The sequence below is a fragment of the Entelurus aequoreus genome, linkage group LG17, assembly GCF_033978785.1.
Source record: "Entelurus aequoreus isolate RoL-2023_Sb linkage group LG17, RoL_Eaeq_v1.1, whole genome shotgun sequence".
Classification (NCBI taxonomy): Eukaryota; Metazoa; Chordata; class Actinopteri; order Syngnathiformes; family Syngnathidae; genus Entelurus; species Entelurus aequoreus.
In genome coordinates, this window is record NC_084747.1 from 15254899 (window position 1) to 15278466 (window position 23568).

At 38.9% G+C, this 23568-nt stretch overlaps 2 protein-coding genes across 4 annotated transcripts in view; both read right to left on the reverse strand.

The window, feature by feature from the left end:
- Positions 1 to 2151: 2151 nt before the first annotated feature.
- Positions 2152 to 9426, reverse strand: LOC133632527 (zinc finger protein OZF-like). The gene is made up of 2 exons (XM_062024995.1): positions 9144 to 9426; positions 2152 to 3458 (listed from the first exon to the last, which is right to left on the reverse strand). The coding sequence occupies exons 1-2, from the start codon at positions 9238 to 9240 to the stop codon at positions 2359 to 2361; spliced, it is 1197 nt and encodes a 398-aa protein (XP_061880979.1). The 5' UTR covers positions 9241 to 9426; the 3' UTR covers positions 2152 to 2358.
- A 5358-nt stretch (positions 9427 to 14784) lies between these two features.
- Positions 14785 to 23568, reverse strand: part of LOC133632488 (zinc finger protein 391-like) — a 33268-nt gene continuing 24484 nt past the window's right edge. For 2 of the 3 annotated variants that reach the window (XM_062024937.1, XM_062024936.1), the window contains 2 exons: positions 23132 to 23375; positions 14785 to 18715 (listed from right to left, as the gene is read on the reverse strand). In XM_062024937.1, coding sequence (XP_061880921.1) covers positions 17457 to 18715; positions 23132 to 23375 — 1503 coding nt within the window. In that variant the 3' untranslated portion in view covers positions 14785 to 17456. The remainder of the gene's footprint in view (positions 18716 to 23131; positions 23376 to 23568) is intronic. The other variant, XM_062024938.1, reaches the window with a different exon arrangement.

Here is a 23568-nt window from a genome sequence, read left to right on the forward strand (position 1 = left end):
GCTGGAAGGAACATTATCAGTTCAAAACTGGGTTCTGATAACGCCCAGTTTGGGTTCCAGTGGGTGGTGTGAGTCAAAAAGTAGGTATTGAATGGTATGTGTGGGTTTTCGGTAAAACCCGACATGGAGGCCCCTGTTTTCTCCAAAGTGGACATCACAGTCCAAAAAAGGCAACTTACTGTCTTTGACATCCTCACATGTGAACTTGATGTTTTTGTCCACTGAGTTATTGTGCTCAGTTAAGGCTTGCACCTCTTGGTTTCTGATTTTCACCCATGTGTCATCCACATATCTGTACCAATGACTTGGTGCTGTTCCCTTAAAAGAGCTCAGAGCTCTCTTTTCCATGTCCTCCATGTAAAGGTTTGCTACTCTTGGTCCCATGGCACAACCATGTTTTTGTCGGTAAAACGTTCCCATGAATTGAAAGTATGCAGTGTTCAGGCAAAGTTCCAGCAAAAGGCAAATCTGTTCTAGGTTTAGTGTGGATCTATCCTGTAAGGTGTGATCACCTGGTAGAAGTTGCCTCACGGTCTCTACTGCATCCTGGGTTGGAGTACAGGTGAACAGGGAGGTGACGTCGAATAAAATCATAGTTTCTTTTTTGTCCAGTTTTAGATCTCTGATCTTCGCTACAAAGTAAATTGAGTTTTGGACATGATGTGGAGTTTTGCCAACCAAAGGTGCTAAGATGTTGGCCACATACTTCTTTAATCCTCTTGGCCCCCTTGGGAGCATAGGGCGATGGTCTTCGCTTCTTGCCAGGAGATCCCAATCTTGGTCAGTTCATCAAGAGTGGACCGCCTCCAGTTGAGTTTTGGTCTCCCTGGCTTCCTCTTGCCTTGAGGGTTATAGTCCAGGGCTTGTCTTGCTAGGTTTCTCGGATCCTTCCTAAGTGTATGGCCGATCCATCCCCACTTTCTGCTTTTGATTTCATTTTGAATATGCTCTTGGTTCATGCGTCTCCACAGGTCTACATTGGATATCTTGGGCCACCAAATCCTCAGTACGTACCTGAGACAGTTGTTAATAAACACCTGTAGTTTATGGATGATTGATTTGGTGGTTTTCCAGGTTTCACAGCCATAAAGAAAGACAGATTTTACATTTATATTGAAGATTCTGATTTTGGTGTTTCTGGAGAGCTGGGAAGAGAGCCATACAGGTCGGAGAGTTCCAAAGGCATGTCTTGCTTTGCTGATGCGCAGCTCGAGATCTTTATCAGCTCCTCCATCTGTGCTGATGTTGCTTCCCAGGTAGACAAAGTCGACCACATCTTCCAGGGGGTGCTCCTCGATTGTGATAGGTTGATAGGATTTGGTGTTGAGCCTCATGACCTTGGTCTTCCCAGTGTTCATCCTGAGGCCTATCTGTTTACTGTGTTCATGCAATCTGGTGGTCTTGCCTTGAATGTGTGTGTGTGTGTTCCTGGGATCAGAGCCAGGTTGTCAGCAAAATCAAGGTCTTCTAGTTGTTCAAAAGGGTTCCACTGTAATCCTGTCCTCTGGCCATCCACTGAAATTTTCATTGTCCAGTCGATGGAGATGGCCACATACTTAGCAATTATGTATGTCACAGAGTTGATTCTGCTGACAATGGGTCTGAGGAGAGCCCCTTCTTTGTGTATTTTTGGACGGCCATAAATGCCAGGGATGGTTTCTTGTGGGTATAATCGGTAATACAATGTTTGATGGCTTCTGACTTTTGTAGAGTTTATAAGTACTCAATGATTCTCCTCTTGTACCCCCTTGTTGGGTCCAGAGTCTTTGAGAAGTGTAAGAAACTGGCTTTGGTAGTCAGTTGTGTTGAGAATTACGGTGCATCTCTCCTCATCAGCTGACAGGATTGGGATCCTTGCTTGGAGATGTTACTGCTCTACTCTTCTCATAGGAGAGGATTGGGAGTCTATGAGCATGAACCGATGAAGCCTACTCGAATGAAAGGCAAAAAGTCTTCTAAGACAAACCAAACAGTCCAGTTGCGATCGATTGAATGCCCTGAGGTCTCATTAGAGTAAATGAAGTTAAAGTCTAAGTTTCCCCCAGAAATAACTCACAACCTAAAGTGGGTTTCAGCTTTTTCCAAAGTATGTTGCAGGTCGGGAAAGAATCAAAGTCCATATAAAAAAAACTTGAGGCACATAGACTCCAATAGCTTTTATTCTACGGACGAACTGATTTTCTGAAAATTGAATTTACACTGTGTGCATGTACAAAACTATGATACAACATTGTCACAACACAAATGCAATTTCATGTTTACTTCTGTAATCCAAAAGGAAGGTAAGGAAAACACCAGCCATGTTGTTCAAATCCAAATTTGTGTAACTGCTGTTCTAATTCACGGGGGAGTCTGGTATCATACACACAGCAGATCATCACTTTTTAGCGGACTTCTTTTTTTTGTTTTTCCTCCTCTGTGTTTCATTATGTGTTGAGTCAACTTTGGTCTGCCCAAAAAGCTTTCACCGCAAACTGAGCATCTAAAGCGTTTCTCTCCACAGTGTGTTCTCATGTGTTCGGTCAAATGTTGCTTTCGAGTAAAGCTTCTACCGCAAACTGAACAATTAAATAGTTTTTCGCCTGTGTGTGTTCTCATGTGATCAGACAAATTGGTCTTTTGAGAAAAGCTTCTACCGCAGACGGAACAAATGAATGGTTTTTCTCCCGTGTGTGTTCTCATGTGTACAATCAAACTGCCCTTTTGAGAAAAACTTTGGCCACAAACTGAACAATTGAACGGTTTTTCTCCTGTGTGCGTTCTCATGTGTTCAGTCAATTGCCTGTTTTGAAAAAAACTATGACCACAAACTGAACAACTAAATGTTTTTTCTCCAGTGTGTGTTTTCATGTGTTGAGTCAAATTGCACTTTAGAGAAAAGCCTTTACCACAAACTGTACAAATACATGTTTTTTCTCCTGTGTGTGTTCTCATGTGTGGGGCCAAACTGCTCTTTTTAGTAAAGCTTTTACCACAAACTGAGCAGTTAAATGGTTTTTCTCCTGTGTGTGTTCTCATGTGTTCAGTCAAATTGCTCTTTTTATTAAATATTTTAGCACAAATTGAGCAGCTCAAAGTCATTTTACCTTTCTTATTTGTAGAGCATTCAGAGTGTTTGTTGTCAGTGTGAGTCCCCATATCACCTTCACGGTCTGTATCGCTGCTCAAAGTTACTTCAACCCCGTCTTCAGCCTCACTATCTGATAGTGGAGCTAAGAGCGTGTCTCGCTGTGGTTTCTCTTCATCATCTTCAGTCTTCACAGAGACAACAGTCAGTGGCAACTTGGTGAGATCAGCTTCCTCCCGTCCAAGAAGACACTCTCCCTCCTGAGTGATCCAGAGTTCCTCCTCTTCCTTTTTAATGTGGGGTGGCTGTGGAGTCTCCTGCTTCAAAGTGGACCTCCTCCCTGGCGACTGAGGGGGAGGTTCTTCTGGATGATCAATCAGCTGCTGGACGTCTGTAGGACACAAATAAACTTTAGCTCAGACAAGATCTAAGAGATGTTTCTCCTTGAACATGCTACCTACTTTCTTCTATGTACTGTATGTGTGTGTAGTGTTACATGGTCATTCTTTTAGTGCCTTGCCAAAATGATGGATCAATATTTACATGACTTGGCTTAGACTAGGACAAGTGGAGCTAGAATCACAGAAAAATAGAAAACACTCCTTCAGATACTACAAACCAAACCTAACATTTTAGGAGAGATGTACACTAAACCTTGTGAAAGTTTAACAGTCGTGTGTGTGACATCTCATGATTAGTTAGTTGAGTATTTGACGCTGCTGAACAAAATATCACAGCAATGAAACAAATAGGTAATAAATAACTGACTTATGGTTGGGTTGTAACCACTACATGTAAAATTAGAATTATTTTCTATAAAATGTATTAATATCTTTGGGTGACTGAAGTGGTTTAATAGGATTTACATTATTTCTTACAGGGAAACAGTTTCTTTTTTTTCTATATATACATTGTGGTTTTCAAAAATATCTTTAACACCGATTTATGATTAAAACCGAGGTTCTACTGTAGTGAGTCCAAAGAATTTGAGAAATACGTGTCCATGTCTGAGGATTGTGTTTCTTGTAGAATCATATGATACAATTTGGACTTTTTTAACATACATATTTGAAGTGCTGCGAATGGCAGGCGACCAGTCTGGGCTGCAACCTGCGCTTTGCCCAAATACGGCTGGGATAGGATCCATGTTACCCGTAACCCTCGTGAGGATAAGCAGCATAGAAAACAGATGGATATTTTTTCAAGGGGAACTGCACTTTTATCCTTCACAATTCGTATGTAAGACAAGAACACATATGTTTTTCTTTTTGTTTTTATGCATTCTAATTCGTAAAATACGACCAACGCAGATCATAGACGTAAGTGGCATGCCCGTGACCATCGATCCCTCAGGGGGTACCGCATCAAAAAGTGACATCAGTGTGTGTAAAGGATATCACCACATGGGCTCAGGAACACTTCAGAAAACCACTGTCAGTAACTACAGTTCATCACTACATCTGTAAGTGCAAGTTAAAACTCTACTATGCAAAGCGAAAGCTATTTATCAACAACACCCAGAAACGCCGCCGGCTTCGCTGGGCCTGAGCTCATCTAAGATGGACCGATGCAAAGTGGAAAAGTGTTCTGTGGTCTGACGAGCCCACATTTCAAATTGTTTTTGGAAACTGCGGACGTCGTGTCCTCCGGACCAAAGAGGAAAAGAACCATCCGGACTGTTATTTTCAGGTGGGTGCCATGATTGGGTTGATTTGCACCTATTATCATAGGCGCAAAGTTCAAAAGCCAGCATCTGTGATGGTATGGGGATGTATTAGTCCCAATCTGGAGAAATAACTGCACGTAACATTGAATGCCTGTGACCTTCGATCCCTCAGGCATCAATGTGTAAAGGATATCACCACATGGGCTCAGAAACACTTCAGAAAACCACTGTCAGTAACTACAGTTTGTCGCTACATCTGTAAGTGCAAGATGGGGGGCGGCACAAAATTAACTTAAGGCGGCCGCCACACAATTTTGAACGAAAGAAAAACCCTGTATAATTAATTAAATAAAACAGAATCCGGTGGTGGTGGTGGTGATGAAAAAATTATACTAAATCGTAACGGCCATTTAGTTATGCCCAAATGACGTCTGTTCATACATCGCGCTTCCAATGAGATCCCGTTTTTTCTTTTCCACCTTGTTAGTTAGGTTTCCTTCCTTGTGCTAATTAATACAGTGAGTAAATACACTAAAAGATGCACAGTGATTGACAAAGTTCATTTGATTTAGTTCATGTTCAGATGAGAAGAGAGAGAGAGAGATCAGAAGGCATAAGAAAAAGTATCTGCATTTGATTGTTTACATTTGATTATTAGCAATCCGGGGAGGGTGTTAGTTTAGGGTTGTAGCTGCCTGGAGGTGAACTTTTATTGCGGTTTTGAAGGAGGATAGAGATGCCCTTTCTTTTATACCTGTTGGGAGCGCATTCCACATTGTTGTGGCATAGAAAGAGAATGAGTTAAGACCTTTGTTAGTTCGGAATCTGGGTTTAACGTGGTTAGTGGAGCTCCCCCTGGTGTTGTGGTTATGGCGGTCATTTACGTTAAGGAAGTAGTTTGACATGTACTTCGGTATCAGGGAGGTGTAGCGGATTTTATAGACTAGGCTCAGTGCAAGTTGTTGGTCCCGGGGACTCACTACATTGAACACCTATCAATACCACAGCATGAGTATTGTGAATGACAAACAACATTACAAAAATAGTGGAGTTTGCCTTTGAACGCCGAATTTTCAAAGATCCAACATATATTTTAGTTTGTAACAGATAAAAACAAAAATGCAAGTATTTAAAAATTTTAACAGGCATTTGTAAAAGTGCTGCAAATGTTTGACAGACATTAGTCATGTTGGTGTTCCTCACTCGGAATCTGCCAGACTTAAGTTTGTTTTGAATATGTAATGTTTATATTGTTACTTTGCAATTTTGTTTAAAAAGGTCCTCACTTGATTGTCAGTTGAGTAATGTCCAACACTACCTCTGCCTAAATGTTCAATATTGACGTGAAACTTTGTTGTTCGATACTTTAATTAGTCATTTAATTTATTGTTTTGCTTGTTGATATCTGAGGGGGCCCCACAACCCTTCCTTGATATATCGTATTGCTTTTGATTGTGATTTGTATTCAAGTGCAACACTTTGCTAACAGACAAAGTATTTTTATTGTTATTATTTGTTTGTTTTAACTTCTAGATTTAAAAGTTTACATTTCAATTACGATGTTAAAATATACGAGAAATACACGTTTATTGCATTTGAAAGGATTTACATGAATTATTATTATTATGTATTGTCATTACATCCGCGGTTAATTTGGTCTAAAAAAATAATAGCAATAATATCGTTTATCAGCAATAATTTGTTGGTCAATATATCGTCAAGCGAAATGTGTTATCGGCCCAGGAGAGAGGGGCGGTATAGCTCGGTTGGTAGCGTGGCCGTGCCAGCAACTTGAGGGTTCCAGGTTTGATTCCCGCTTCCGCCATCCTAGTCACTACCGTTGTGTCCTTGGGCAAGACACTTTACCCACCTGCTCCCAGTGCCACCCACACTGGTTTAAATGTAACTTAGATATTGGGTCTCACTGTGTAAAAGCGCTTTGAGTCACTAGAAAAAAGCGCTATATAAATATAATTCAAAAAAATTCAACTTCCCAACAAAAAGTTGCCAGTAATTATATTATTTTTGTCCTTTTTTTTTTCCTGTCAAAAACCCGGGACTTTTTCTGACACAAAGTCTGGATTTTTTCTGTCAAAATGTCGGGATTTGTTTCTGTCAAAATGTCGGGATTTTTTTCTGTCAAAATGTTTGGATTTTTCTCTGTCAAAAAAATCGGGATTTTTTTCTGTCAAAAAATAGAGATTTTTCTCTGTAAAAAATCAGGATTTTTTCAGTCAAAAAATTTGATTTTTTTCTGTCAAAAAGTCTGGATTTTTTCTGACACAAAGTCGGGATTTTTTCCTGACACAAAATCTGGATTTTTTTCTGTCAAAATGTCGGGATTTTTTCTGTCAAAAAATCTAGATTTTTCTCTGTAAAAAATTCAGGATTTTTTCTGTCAAATTTTTTTTTTTTTTCTGTCAAAAAGTCGGGATTTTTTCTGACACAAAGTCTGGACTTTTTCTGTCAAAATGTTGGGATTTTTTCTGTCAAAAATCTGTATTTTCTCTGTCAAAATGTTGGGTTTTTTTCTGTCAAAATGTCTGGATTTTTTCTGTCAAAGAGTCTGGGCTTTTTCTGTCAAAAAATCTGGATTTTTTCTGACACAAAGTCTGGATTTTTTCTGTCAAAATGTCTGGATTTTTTCTGTCAAAGAGTCTGGGCTTTTTCTGTCAAAAAATCTGGATTTTTTTCTGTCAAAATGTCTGTATTTTTACCTGTCAAAAATTCTAGATGTTTCTCTGTAAAAAATTCAGGATTTTTTCTGTCAAAGTTTTTTTTCTCTCTGTCAAAAAGTCGGGATTTTTTCTGACACAAAGTCTGGATTTTTTCCTGACACAAAGTCTGGACTTTTTCTGTCAAAATGTTGGGATTTTTTCTGTCAAAAATCTGTATTTTCTCTGTCAAAATGTTAGGTTTTTTTCTGTCAAAATGTCTGGATTTTTTCTGTCAAAGAGTCTGGGCTTTTTCTGTCAAAAAATCTGGATTTTTTCTGACACAAAGTCTGGATTTTTTCTGTCAAAATGTCTGGATTTTTTCTGTCAAAGAGTCTGGGCTTTTTCTGTCAAAAAATCTGGATTTTTTCTGACACAAAGTCTGGATTTTTTCTGTCAAAATGTCGGGATTTTTTTCTGTCAAAAAATCTAGATTTTTCTCTGTAAAAATGTTTGGATTTTTCTCTGTCAAAAAAATCGGGATTTTTTTCTGTCAAAAAATCGAGATTTTTCTCTGTAAAAAATCTGGATTTTTTCAGTCAAAAAATTTGATTTTTTTCTGTCAAAAAGTCGGGATTTTTTCTGACACAAAGTCTGGATTTTTTCCTGACACAAAGTCTGGACTTTTTCTGTCAAAATGTTGGGATTTTTTCTGTCAAAAATCTGGATTTTCTCTGTCAAAATGTTGGGTTTTTTCAGTCAAAATGTCTGGATTTTTTCTGTCAAAGAGTCTGGGTTTTTTTTGTCAAAAAATCTGGATTTTTTCTGTCAAAAGTCGGGATATTACAAACTACAAGTGTGTGTATTTGTATTTAGTGATGTGACTTTTTCTGACCTGTTTACATCCAGTGAATGAAGTAGTGGTCAACCAAACCGATATGTCTACCACGCAGCAAACAGTGTGCAAGCTATCTGAGTACGCGAGGCGTCTAGATTTTACAGCTAAAGTCAGATTTGGGTAAAACAATCTAATTATGTAATAGAATTGATCCCTATACTTCCTAAAGGATTATCTGTTGGTTGCATTCCCAGACATGTCAAACTATCTTGTGCTCCACGACAAAACAGATGAACACAAACCGAGGTACTACACTGTAGTAAGTCCTAACTCCTAAATTACTCAGAAATAACTGTCCACGCCTGAAGAATGAGTTTCTTGTAGGAATATACAATGAGATTTGGACTTTTTACAGTTTAACAAAAGTGCGTTTTTTTAAACAATATATTGTGAAGTATCTAACATTCTACGATCCAAAATATATTTTGGGTTGTTTATAAAACTAAAATTCAAATGATTTGAATTTACTTTCGTAACTTTCTTTGACTTCATGAGCTGCGACACTTGTGGAGAACTTCCCAATCAAAAGTTGCCAGTAATCATATTATTCTTGTTCTTTATTACCTCCAATCCTCTGCACCTTGATGTAGACATGTCTTCTCTTCACACACTGCACATCTCTTACTCTTCCCCAAAATCATTATTTTCTTTACACAAGAGGTTGTTTTGCTCTTCCACTTTCTTCATTTGACTTTTGCATTCTTTCATCTCCTCTGATGTGAACTCCACTGCCTTCTTCAAGCTAACAATCATGGCGGCTCTTTCTTTACATTCTCCAACAAAGTCAGCAAATTTCTCCTCGACGCTCTTTTCATGGCTTGAAATAGCTTTGGAAGAATGAAACTTCCACTCACTCACCTTTATCTGCAGTTTCTGTCTTTTTGCTGGAAGTTGATTCTCTTTCATGTTCTCTTTTAGCGGACGTCGCCATCTTAGCATAGCAGTAGTCGTCCATCTTCTATCACGTCTTCAATCTTCAACCAGATGACACTCCATCGCTCCAAAGTCAACTTCCGTTTAATTTGGCTTTAGAAAAGACAAATATTCGGGGATCTATAAAACTGCTGAATCGTAAAAGTTCAACTTATTCAGGAAACACAGCCGCTTAGTTCGCCATCTTGGTCACCATTAATGTTTTTTTTTGGAGCTGCGCGATCCGTTTGCGCATGCGCCGAAAGTCAACAACTTCCGTTTCCTACAATACGTAATTTCCCCCCTAAGGCAGGGGTGTCAAACTCAAATACAGAGTGGGCCAAAATTTAAAACTGAACAAAGCCGCGGGCCAAGGTTGAACAAATTAACCTTTTAATAGGGACCCAAACAAGTTTTGTATTGAATATTGAACAAGCAAGGCTTATATAACTTTATAGTGACATGCAAAATCCAGTTTCAAATAATAATAATAATAATTAAAAAATATCAATGGCATATCAAATTCAATTTAAATAAAAATTGAATGCCTCTTTTCTATTTGCAGCCTTCTGAGGTAAATATCAACATTAACTTTTTCCACAGGCTAATGATAAATAAATGATAAATGGGTTATACTTGCATAGTGCTTTTCTACCTTCAAGGTACTCAAAGCGCTTTGACAGTATTTCCACATTCACCCATTCACACACACATTCACACACTGATGGCGGGAGCTGCCATGCGAGGCGCTAACCAGCAGCCATCAGGAGCAAGGGTGCAGTGTCTTGCCCAAGTACACAACGGACGTGACTAGGATGGCAGAAGGTGGGGATTGAACCCCAGTAACCAGCAACCCTCCGATTGCTGGCACGGCCACTCTACCAACTTCGCCACGCCGTCCCCATAAATTTGAAAATAAAATAACAAGGAATAAACCAACCATTTAGGACTTTAAACTGCTCAGTTTGCAACACACTGATCTAATCTGATGTGCCCAAGCCAGATACCTGCCATCTTTTCTTGGATGCTAGTTCATTAATGTCGGGGCTCAGACTTTGAGCTGAGGCAACCTTCATTATCCAACCAAGGTGTTCATCAGTCTATAATATCTCGTAGTCCAGTGGTCCCCAACCTTTTTGTAGCTGCGGATCGGTCAACGCTTGAAAATTTGTCCCACGGACCGGGGGTGGGAGTGTGGTGGGGGGTATTTTTATTTTTATTTTTTTCCATAAAGAAATACAATCATGTGTGCTTACGGACTGTATCCCTGCAAACTGTATTGATCTATGTTGATATATAATGTATATATTGTGTTTTTTATGTTGATTTAATTAAAAAAAAAATTAAAAAAAATGTTTTTCTTGTTCGGCCCGGTACCAATCGGTTGTTGGGGACTACTGTCGTGGTCCAACCGGACCACAGTCTTGGGGGCGTGCCTTAAAGGCAATGTCTTAATTTAACATCCTCTACGAGCTGTCGTCACATCCGCTTTTCATCCATTCTAACAACGTGACGGCCCAGTCACAAGATATGTGCGGCTTCTGTACGCACACACACGTGAATGCAACATATACTTTATCAACAGCGATACAGGTTACACTGAGGGTGGCCGTAAAAAACAACTTTAACACTTATAGAAATATACGCCACACTGTGAACCCACACTAAACAAGAATGACAAACACATTTCGGGAGAACATCCGCACTGTAACAAAACATAAACACAACAGAACAAATACCCAGAACCCTTTGCAGCACTAACTCCCCCCCCCCCCCCCCCCCCCCCAGGGGAGCAAGTGAAATTACACGGCGGGCCAGAGTTTGACACCCATGCCCTAAGGTAACCATCCATCCATTTCCTACCGCTTGTCCCTTTTTGGGGTCGCGGGTATGCCTTTTATTATTTCCTTTAAAACAACATGTCCGCAAAAACATCTAATGATAACATGAAACAATCGAAAACTTTGATAAATGTAAATGAAGTGTATCCATCAACGTCGTTCATACAATTTTCTCTGTTGTATTCATAAATTAATTGGACAAAACATGCTCGTTGCAAACTTTAATCAACTAAACTTTGTGGTGTTTTATGTAAATCAATTTAATTAAATTATGTTTCTAAGAATATAAATAATTAAATAATATATCACAATAAATAATAATAATAAACAATAATTAAATAATTAACTAAATGGTCCCTAGTGTGTGAATGTGGGTGTGAATGTTGTCTGTCTATCTGTGTTGGCCCTGCGATGAGGTGGCGACTTGTCCAGGGTGTACCCCGCCTTCCGCCCGAATGCAGCTGAGATCGGCTCCAGCGACCCCCCGTGACCCCAAAAGGGACAAGCGGTAGAAAATGGATGGATGGATGGAAAGTCAGAAATATGTATATTTCCTATCTGGCTGAATTAGTTGTCATTCATTTTTAGATTATTTCCCTATGTTTTTAATAACTTGAATTACTATACAACATGTACATGATTTTTTAAATGAAATATGGAGGGAATATGACATTTAAGATCCTTACTTTTGGGATAATGCTGTGTTTACTACCATGTCTAAATTGTATTTTTGTTGTGCAGCCAGCAGGGGTCACTGTAGTTTGTTTACACTGCTTTGTGTTGTGCTGGTCCTTCTTTTCACTTCGTGTTGAGTAAGTGATGTGCCATACCACTTATTTTCTTTCCGATCCGATACCGAGTAAAACTCAGGCTGGTGTCGGCGATACCGCTCCAAAACTGATACGTGTCTGCTAAAATTAAAACGTTGCATATTTTCAAATAATAACATATATATCTAAAAAAACAAAAAAAACAATGGTAAAACTGTAAGGAAAAATTAGCAACAAATCGGAATGTAATGAGAAAAAGCTGACATTTTTAAATTAATAATGTTAATATACTTAGGTTTTTGTCTTTAAATATATGTAATATCTGTTTTAGCATTAAAAAAAACAAATTTTATATATATATATATATATATATATATATATATATATATATATATATATATATATATATACATATATATATATATATATATATATATATATATATATATATATATATATATATATATACATATATATATATATATATATATATAATAAACAAATTAAAATAAATACAAAACATATATATATAGATATATTTTTTATTATATATATATATTTATATATAATTTTATAATGCTAAAACAGATATTACATATATTTAAAGACAAAAAACTAAGTATATTATCATTATTAATTTAAAAATTTCAGCTTTTTCTCATTACGTTCCGATTTGTTTTTTCTTATATACAAATATATATATATATATATATACAAATATATATATATATATATATATATATATATATATATATATATATATATATATATATATATATATATATATATATATATATATATATATATATATATATATATATATGGACTCTTAAAGACAATAACATTGAGGGTTGGAATTAATAATAATAATTATAATAATACCTGGGATTTATATAGCGCTTTTCTAAGTACCCAAAGTCGCTTTACATAACCCATCATTCATTCACACCTGGTGGTGGTAAGCTACTTTCGTAGCCACAGCTGCCCTGGGGTAGACTGACGGGGGTTAAATCACCAGAAATGATTCCTGGGCGCGGCACCGCTGCTGCCCACTGCTCCTCTCACCTCCCAGGGGGTGAACAAGGGGATGGGTCAAATTTCACCACACCTAGTTTGTGTGTGACAATCATTGGTACTTTAACTTTTAACTTTACGCCATTACATGGCAAATTGACGCATCCAGCTCACCATACAACAGTGCAGCTAAAAGATGTAACCTGTACCTGCAATAATTGTATTTTATTATATACCACCCTTGCATGTCCACTTTAAATAAATGCAACAAACTGGTCTCATCCTGCCGGCACAGAAACAAGGCACTGTGTAACAATGGCCACACCCCTATGTAATGTACCCTATATACACATGTAACAGCCACAGACACTTGAATAAATTTTTTTTTTTTTTTTTAATATATATATATATATACACACACACACGTTAGGTCAGGAAAAAGCACAAAGGCGATATCATCCCTACAAGGCTGTTTCACAGGTTTCCTGCTCGTCGGGGGATTCTATTTTATATTATTATTTTATTTTAATAAAATCCCCAGACAAGCAGGGAAACCTGCGAAACAGGCTTGTAGGGATGATATAGCCTGTGTGTTTTTTCCTGACCTAAAGTATATTCCGCTCTACCTCGGTATTGAGCACTGTATAACGGATAAACCCCAGAAACCTGAACTATATATGTTTATATATATATATATATATACAGCTGTCAAGTCCTGTTGACCTACCTCTGACAGGACGACAGCCTTCTCTTTCTGATGTAAAATTCCAAGCTCTTGCACGCACCCAAAGTTGGTTAGTCCAAGTGCCTAAAGTTATGTTTGGCCTGTGTGGACCGCTGATGACCGAGATACAGGACACGTTCGGCAGCTTGGTACCCCAAGGTCAGAAAGGTTAAGAACCACTGACAATAGAGGATACCTGATAACTTACACTCTAAGTCAGAGCTGTGCAAATATTTTGACTCGGGGGCCACATTGACCGAAAAAAATGTGTCTCGGGGGCCAAAGTGTGTATAAATGATATAGACACATTTAGCTGTAAAAATCTGCTGTACAGTATGTTTGTTTGGGTCCCTTTTTTTCCAGGAACACTAATACCAAAAGTCACAATGTTCGATAGAGTTCTAAAAAAGTTATGACAGACCGCCTCAAAAAAAACGGAATGGAATTTTACAGTTCTTTTACTGAATGGGACACCCAAAATGTACATTAAAATAAAGAAAGTGGAATTTACAATATTAACTATGAACAATAAAACACTGAATATTAACAACATATGAACGTTGCTCCTCTTTTACTTCTCAGACCAAGCAAAATGTAAAAAATGCCAAAATATGAATGTAAAGTGTAATAAACACCTACAATATGATATCACGTAAAAATCTGTTTCTGACACACGCGTTTCGGGCTGGCTGCTCTGAAAACAAACCCCGCCCACTCTGGTTTGTTCCAAGCCTGAGCTGCTCTGACATAGATTACCGTAATAACTCCTATAACACCCAAAAGCGCAGATTTCGGCCATTGAAATACTTTCTATAGTTCAAGAGTTACGGTAATTCAAAAACAGCACTGCACATCATAATGACGCCGACAGTTTTGATGTTAAAGGTCTAAAAAAAAATTATGTAGAACATCCAGAACAATTTAACGGGATGCATGCGACCCGCGGGCCAGATTTTGCCCAAGTCTGCTCTAAGTGGATGTAAAACACTATGACACAACATTGTCACAACACAATTTCATGATCATTTTGGTTAGGGCTACATGATTAATCATCCATCCCTCCATCCGTGTTCTCTCAATTACAACAAAAAAAAAAGAACAAACATCGGCAAACCAATTTTCTGCTACAATGTCCTTCTGCGAAAGCGCTCTTTATTAACATATGGCGCTCCAGACAGACATTTATTTTTAGCCACAAATTAAATTTGCTACATCATTAAAAAAAATGCATGGTTGCTGTGTTCATCGTAACTCCGCTTCACGTCAAATACCTCATCGCACCTGCTTGGCCAGAGAATGAAACTTAGCAGAAGGATGTGTGACTTTGCCGCTATATGTAGCGAGTAGAGGTACGGATTAAAGGTGAAAGAGAGGAGTGTGACTTGTGTCATGTATTTATTCGGTAATCAAAATCAAGCAGTCACGAAAGGCAAAGTATTCGCTGCATCAAGCGGCGATCCGCCACCACAAGCCCGAGCCTATGCAAGGCGTGCAGAAAACCTCCGGAAGCCACATAACCTTCATCACTACTATGGGCGCTAAGAAGACAAGCGCTTAGACACACTCTTTCGCCTACACTTTGCCTTCCAGGTGAAATAAGTAAACCAGTGGTGTTCAAAGTGTGGTCCAGGGGCCATTTGTGGAACACAGTTTTGCTATGGACCCAAGGCACACAGTACAAGTGAAATACACAATAATTTAATTAATGAGAATTTTTTTTTTTACCAAAAAGCCATTAAGTAACAAGAAATATATTAAATGATAGCAATAACATATAGACACATATTTATATTTTGATATAGATAACTTTTCTTTAGTTTTTATGTCAGTTTATTGCATTACAAATTAAATTATGTAGTTTAAAAAAAAGAAAAAGTAATCACAATCGAAAATCTAGTCTTCAAAAGACAATAAATATGGATTTAATTTTTGGCCCCAAATTGTACAGCCCTAACATCTGCAATCCAAAAGTAAAGTGAGGTAAATACTGTCTGTTGTTCTTAACCAATCCAAGTTGTGGAGCAGCGGTTCTTAGCATCATGCTAACTTACACGAGATCGTGTATGATATATCACTTTTGTTATATGCCAACCAGCACCATATAACACCAGTTATGGTATTCTGGCACACGTTAAAGGCCTACTGAAAGCCACTACTACCGACCACGCAGTCTGATAGTTTATATATCAATGGGGAAATCTTAACATTGCAACACATGCCAATACGGCCGGGCTAACTTATAAAGTGACATTTTAAATTTCCCGCTAAACTTCCGGTTGAAAATGTCTATGTATGATGACGTATGCGCGTGACGTCAATCGTTGAAACGGGAAGTATGCGGACACATTGAACCCTATACAAAAAACTCTTGTTTTTATCTCAAAATTCCACAGTATTCTGGACATCTGTGTTGGTGAATCTTTTGCAATTTGTTTAATGAACAATGAAGACTGCAAAGAAGAAAGCTGTAGGTGGGATCGGTGTATTAGCGGCGGACTACAGCTTACAGCAACACAACCAGGAGGACTGAGAGGTGGATAGCAGACGCGCTAGCCGCCGAACTCACCTTAACTTCCTCCGTCTCCGGGCCGCCGAACGCATCTGTAATCGGGTGAAGTCCTTCGTCGCACCGTCGATCGCTGGAACGCAGGTGAGCACGGGTGTTGATGAGCAGATGAGGGCTGGCTGGCGTAGGTGGATAGCTAATGTTTTTAGCATAGCTCTGTGAGGTCCGGTTGCTAAGTTAGCTTCAATGGCGTCGTTAGCAACAGCATTGTTAAGCTTCGCCAGGCTGGAAAGCATTAACCGTGTATTTACATGTCCATGGTTTAATAGTATTGTTGATTTTCTATCTATCCTTCCAGTCAGGGATTTATTTATTTTGTTTCTATATGCAGTTAAGCACGATGCTATCACGTTAGCTCCGTAGCTAAAGTGTTTCCCCGATGTATTGTTGTGGAGATAAAAGTCACTGTGAATGTCCATTTCGCGTTCTCGACTCTCATTTTCAAGAGGATATAGTATCCGAGGTGGTTTAAAATACAAATCCGTGATCCACAATAGAAAAAGGAGAGAGTGTGGAATCCATTGAGCCAGCTTGTACCTAAGTTACGGTCAGAGCGAAAAAAGATATGTCTTGCACTGCATCTAGTCCTTCACTCTAACGTTCCTCATCCACAAATCTTTCATCCTCGCTCAAATTAATGGGGTAATCGTCGCTTTCTCGGTCCGAAACGCTCTAGCTGCATTGAAAACAACTGTTGACGTCACGCTACTTCCGGTACAGGCAAGGCTTTTTTTATCAGCGACCAAAAATTGCAACTTTATCGTCGATGTTTTCTACTAAATCCTTTCAGCAAAAATATGGCAATATCGCGAAATGATCAAGTATGACACATAGAATGGATCTGCTATCCCCGTTTAAATACAAAAAAATCATTTCAGTAGGCCTTTAATATCCATTAAATACATCATTTATGGATGCATGAATAAGTCCAACATTGTCTTTCGTGGCTTAATGCTTAATTTGTGGACCCAAACAGATGTAAAGCAATGATGTACCTCCATACCTTTTGTACTTTTACTTCCTGTGAGTGTTACTTCAATTGTGGTCAACTAGATAGCCTGAAAAGTGCAGTTTGGTATTACTTATAAATGCTGAGAAAAGTATTTGTTCTTAAGAGAGTATCTATCCACTCCACCACATTCACATATTTGTGGATGATATTTGGTTTGTGTATTGAGGTCTAGTCTTTAAAATACACTTATATATCTGTGCTGCTAAAGGTGAATAAACAATAAGTATATTGAAGGTTTTCCCCCCATCTTGGAAAGGGACCGCCTTTAGGTCAACGGTTGCAATCCAGCAATTTCATAGAGAATAGGGAGGGTTTTTCTTCAGTGTCTTTCATTAAGTGTCGCGAAAAACACTTTTACCAAAAACTGAGCAACTTGATTGCTTTTCTCCTGTGTGAGTTGTCATGTGTTTAGTCAAATTTCTTTTTTGAGAAAACCTTTTGTCACAAACGGAGCAATTTAATTGCTTTTTACCTGTGTGTGTTTTCATGTGTTGAGTCAAATACCTTTTGAGAGAAAAGCTTTTACTACACGCTGAGCAACTGAATTGTTTATCTCCTGTATGTGTTCTTACGTGTTGAGCCAAACTGCCCTTGTGAGTAAAGCTTTTATCACAAACTGAGCAATTAAATGTTTTTTCCCCCGTGTGTTTCATTGTGTGTAGAGACAACCCTGCTCTGGAAAAAAAGCTTGTACCGCAAACTGCGCAGTTAAATGGTTTTTCTCCTGTGTGCGTTCTCAAGTGTTGAGTCAAGCTGCCATTTTGGGTAAAGCCTTTGCCGCAAACTGAACAATTAAATGGTTTTTCTCCTGTGTGTGTTCTCATGTGTTGAATCAAATGAGTCTTTAGAGAAAAGCTTTTCGGACAAATTGAACAATTGAATGGTTTTTCTCCTGTGTGCGTTCTCATATGTTTATCCAAATTGCTCCTGTGAGTAAAAATTTTAGCACAAACCGAACAGCTAAAACATTTTTTGCCTCTCTTCTTTTTAGAGTGTTTGTTGTCAGCGTGACTCCTCATATCACCTTCAGAGTCTGTATCGCTGCTCAAAGGTACTTCAACCTCGCCTTCAGATTCACTGTCTGATAGTGGAGCTAAGAGGTTGTCTACTTGTGGTTTCTCTTCATCATCTTCAACCTTCACAGAGACAACAGTCAGTGGCAACTTGGTGAGATTAGCCTCCTGTGGTTCTAGAAGACACTCTCCCTCCTGAGTGATCCAAAGTTCCTCCTCTTCCTTTTTAATGTGGGGTGGCTGTGGAGTCTTCTGCTTCAAAGTAGAGCTCTCTCCACACAGCGGAGGGGGAAGTTCTATTGGATGTTCAACCACCTCCTGGACGTCTGAAGGACACCAATGAAAAGAGTCTGATGTTTTGTCTTCATCTTCTTCAGTCTTCACAGAGACAATAGTCAGTGGCAACTGAGTGAGATCAGCCTCCTCCTGCCCGAGAAGACACTCTCCCTCCTGAGTGATCCAGAGTTCCTCATCTTCCTCTTTAACGTAGAGGGGGTGTGGAACCTCCTCATTCAAAGTGGAGACCCCCCCTTGCAGAGAGGGAAGTTCTTCTGGATGACCAATTAGCTGGGGGACGCCTGCGAGACACAACACAAACACACTTGAGCTCATATGGCTGTGAAAATCTTAGATTTTATCACAGACATTTTTTCATTGTCAGATTGTTTCTTACTTTTTAAAGAAACAAGAGCAATAATTAAAACCTTTTTTTTGTTTAAAAACTAGTCGTTTGAAAGGAGACAATGACACGACTTAAGATGACACATGGCACCAACATACACTACATCTTACTCTTAGCAAAATGTGTGTGTGGGGGGAGGTGTGGCTAGCGCGCCTGCAGGAGCAAAGGTCACCGCCTCTGTCTATGGGGCTGAGGACGAGCACCATCGGATGGGGGCGGGGCATGTGCTGACGGTGAGACACAGCTGACAGGTGATTAGATTTCCCAGGTGGTACATGTTAATGTAATCATCTGTTGTCTTTAACAGTGAGCGGCCGGGAGCAGAGGGGGAGAGAGGATACGGACGTGACTGAAAAGTCACGTTCTGGGGGAAAAAGACTTTTGATAAAACCTATGGACATTAAAACCTTTGTTAAAAACTGCACGCTTGGCTCTTGTGCTGGGTCTACAGTGGAACTGCTAGGAAGAAACTTCCACAGTGTGTTTTTAGAACAAATCTAAATTGCTCTTTTTATTTAATTTTTTTTTTTTAAAAAGGTCTCTTTTTTGAGACTTATTTAAGACCATAACAAATAACATTTAAGACATGAAAGAAAATAGGAAGCCCAAAATTCAAGACTAAAGTTTATGCCTTTATTTTAAACATAACATATTTTAAGTCCGCTTATGGTCGCACTGAAGACTTAATACAAGATTTGGAAAAAAATGAAGACATTTGAAGGCCTTAAATCGTACTCATTGGATTTTAGACTATTCAAGAACCCTCGGATGTTTCATGAGTTTCACTCTGCTTTCCATTGACTTTTTGCTAGCGCACTTGTTTGTCCACCGTGTGCTTGAGTCCGAGGCAACAACTGCCACAGTGCGCACAGAGCGACAACATGACTACTGCGAACAGGGAGGAGTTTGTCCCTAAAAACAAAAAAGTATGGTTTGTGGTTTGGAACTTGTTTGGGTTTGCGGCAACTGACGTGCAACAAGTGAGTGTCAGCACAGTTTGTTTACAGCTCATGGCAACAGAAGGCAGCAGCACAACTCCTTCCGCACTCAACATCAATGTTTGCCAACAAGAGCCTTTAGTAAAATTAAAAATGATGTTAAATGTTAATTTATCCATTTTATTTGTCATGTATATGTCCTTTACAGGGTCAAAAAGTGGCCTAGTGGTTAGCATGTAGTAATCTCCTTTTGGACATTTCTCCGGGTAGTCCGGCTTCCTCCCACATTCCAAAAATATGCATATTAGGTTAATTGTAGACTCTAAATTGAATGTGAATATGAATGATTGTGAATTGGCTGGCGACCAGTCTAGGGTGGTACCCCGCCTCTTGCCCCAAGTCAGCCGGGATAGGCTCCAGTTTACCCACGACCCTAATGAAGATAAGCGGTATATGGGTGGATGCATTTCATATTGTATTGTATTGTTTTTGTACGATTCAGTTTTAAACAAACCCTTTAGAACTAATTACAGTACTAACCAAAACCAAGGTACCACTTTAAAATGTTATTGAAAAAGAAGTGTCCGAGTCTAAAGAATTAGTTTTTTGTAGGAACATAGGATTACATTTTATATATATTTTGGTTTGTAACAGATCAAATCAAACATTAAAATGTTAAATTTAGCTTTAGTGACTTACTTGTACTTTAGGTCAGTCCCTCTAGGAGTTGCAATGTAATGAGCAAATCCAACCATCCGTCCATCCATTTTCTACCGCTTATCCATTCAACCAATCTTCGCAAAATAAGCACAGCCTCGCAACTTTTCACCATATTTTGGCCAATCCAATTTGTCTCTAAACGGCGCTCAAACACGCATGATCAAAATATGTTTGTTTGCTCTTATGAAGATGAAGGAGGAACAGCAATAGAATATCAACTCTTTATTGCTTTACACAAATGTTGTCCTCTAGTGCAGTGGTCTCCAACCTTTTTGTAGCTGGGGACCGGGTTCTTTTTTTTCTTTTTCATAAAGAAATACAATCATGTGTGCTTACGGACTGTATCCCTGCAGACTGTATTGATCTATATTGACATACACATACACAATATGTATATATTGTGTTTTTTATGTTGATTTAATTAAAAAAAAAATTAAATAAATAAAACTTTTTTAAAAAAATTATTTTTTTTTTTTTAATTTCTTGCGCGGCCCGGTACCAATCGGTCCGCGGACCGGTACCGGTGGTTGGGGACCACTGCTCTAGTGTACCTTAAACATACTTCCGGTTCTTCTCTAAGGCACTAAGCCAGGGGTGTCCAAAACTACGGCCCAATTTGGCTCGCCGACGTCTTCAAATTGGCCCGCAAGACATCGTGAGTCTTGTCGGCAGGGAGATTGTGTTAATTTTTAAAGGCTCGCGTTTTCTATGCTGCCATTTTGTCACCATTTAGTGGACAACATGAGTTTTTCCTGGTCAATGATCTTTAATTATGTCCCGAATGCGCAGCATTTATTTATACAAACAACCTTCTCTAGTCATGGCGCAAAAAAAAAAATCCAACCAACACAAAATGTCAACGGATATGGTCACTAAACTGTGTGGATATTATTTTAAGAAACGTTTAATCACCATAAAAGATTCAAAATTACACCCATCTACATCCGTTACAAAGCATGATGGGAAAAATGCAAAACACTCCCCAGACTTATTAATGTTTGGTGCATTTTAGCTTCTTGATATTTCTGATTGGTTACAAAACTTTAAGGAGGTCCTCACGGAAGGAGACAAGGTATAAGTCAAACTTTCACATACTCTTCATAACCAATTATATTATTTATATAGCCATTATAGTAAAGCACTAAGCCTTCTGGGTAATGTAGTTTATAGACATTTAGCAACCCACCGGCGTCCTGACTTCCTAGTTTATATGCATTTATAATTTATTTAACCTTTATTTATCCAGGGTAAGGCAATTCGGAATGTCATTTTATTTGCAATGCTAACCCAGCAAAGATGCAGAATTTACATGTTACAGATGTTGAAGTTTGATGACAATCTCTCATCGTCTCTCAGATATCAACAAAAATGTAAAGGTGTAGGAACATAAAAGAATGTTTAAGATGGACAAACACTTGTCAAGCATTAAATGTGAATGACAGAGCGGACAACTAGGATTCCATAACACATTTATAAACCAGTGTGGTAGGGATTGGGTGCAAAGTGGGTGACATTTTTTAATGTGTGTGAGCAAAGGCATTCGAGGTGGAGCACATGTGAGCAACATCAGACGTGCACACCGTGGCCATACCAGTAGCACACCTTTCTCGAACCTGACATCATACCAATTTGAAAGCCTCATTATTTTAATCAAATGACAGCAGTCATTTCCATGGGATTATTTTCTAATATAGGTGATTTGGCCCACTTACAATACAAATAACAGACATAAGTTAGTTTTTCATGAGCTATATGCTAGTATTGTATGTCTGTGTGGGGGTCCTGCTTTGGAAAGAATTACAGAAAGATTACATTTAGAAACATTCACATGTTGCACAATGAGATGTAAGCATGGGATAAAGAGTACATTCCTGTAACTTTCTGTCTGTAAAATATTTTTTTATGAGCATTTATGTAATCTAGTAACAGCATTTCATTATTAATATCTATAAATTAACATTCTGAATAAATTAGAGTACAATAAGCTCACATCTGATTGGGGAGTCATAGTGTAACAACCTGGAATTTACACTCAATGTGTGGTGTTGGAGTGGTCCGACTTTTTGTGTGGCCATAAACGCATCACTGGCTAAGTGCCATGAGAGCGGCTCCTGCTATTATGTCAAATGTCAAAGAGTTGCAGACGCAATGGCAGAGGGGTTAGTGCGTCTGCCTCAAGAAGGTCCTGGGTTCGATCCTGTGCTCGGGATCTTTCTGTGTGGAGTTTGCATGTTCTCCCCGTGACTGCGTGGGTTCCCTCCGGGTACTCCGGCTTCCTCCCACCTCCAAAGACATGCACCTGGGGATAGGTTAATTGGCAACACTAAATTGGCCCTAGTGTGTGAATGTTGTCTGTCTATCTGTGTTGGCCCTGCGATGAGGTGGCGACTTGTCCAGGGTGTACCCCGCCTTCCGCCCGAATGCAGCTGAGATAGGCTCCAGCACCCCCCGCGACCCCGAAAGGGATAAGCGGTAGAAAATGGATGGACGGATGGTCAAAGAGTTGGTTTAAGCCTGGTTTGTATGACTAGCTTTGCGAGATATACGTTTTTCTAATGTTTTAGGTCTGGTTACGCCCGACGATAAGCAGTTCTGCTCAATAAGTGGTCATCCTGTCCTCCTTAGAGCGTCTCAACAATAATAACAATAATTACCATCTTCAATATGATGAATTGGTTTCCCCCGAGTGCCAGCTAGAAGAGATCGCTGATAATATGCGTGTTCCAGTTGTATCCTCTTTGACAGGGGAGGCGATGCATCCGCTCTGTGTGTCCTCCGATGTCTTGTCGGCAGCACAATCATCGTGCTAAATGCAAACAGTGTTGGCACGGCATTTGTTCTCAACTTCTTTAGGCCGTCCGCTCTACGTTGCTCGTATTGTGTCTCATCAAAATGATCCTTTAAAGAATATGGGAAAAACAAGACCATATATTAAATAATGTACTGCACTGTAGAGGTTTGCACAGGGTTAGGATTTGTGCCAATGACGCATTACATGTACCTTTGCTCTGGACTTGGTAAACTTAAGTGAAATTACTGTATTTTCTGGACCATAGGGCGCACCGGATTATAAAGCACACCGGATTATAAA

Coding starts and splice junctions, on each gene's coding strand:
- LOC133632527 (XM_062024995.1), bottom strand. CDS start 9,240: ATGGACGACTACTGCTATGCTAAGATGGCGACGTCCGCTAAAAGAGAA. Junction 3,459..9,143: donor GACAGAAACTGCAGATAAAG/GTGAGTGAGTGG, acceptor TGTGTCCTACAG/ACGTCCAGCAGCTGATTGAT.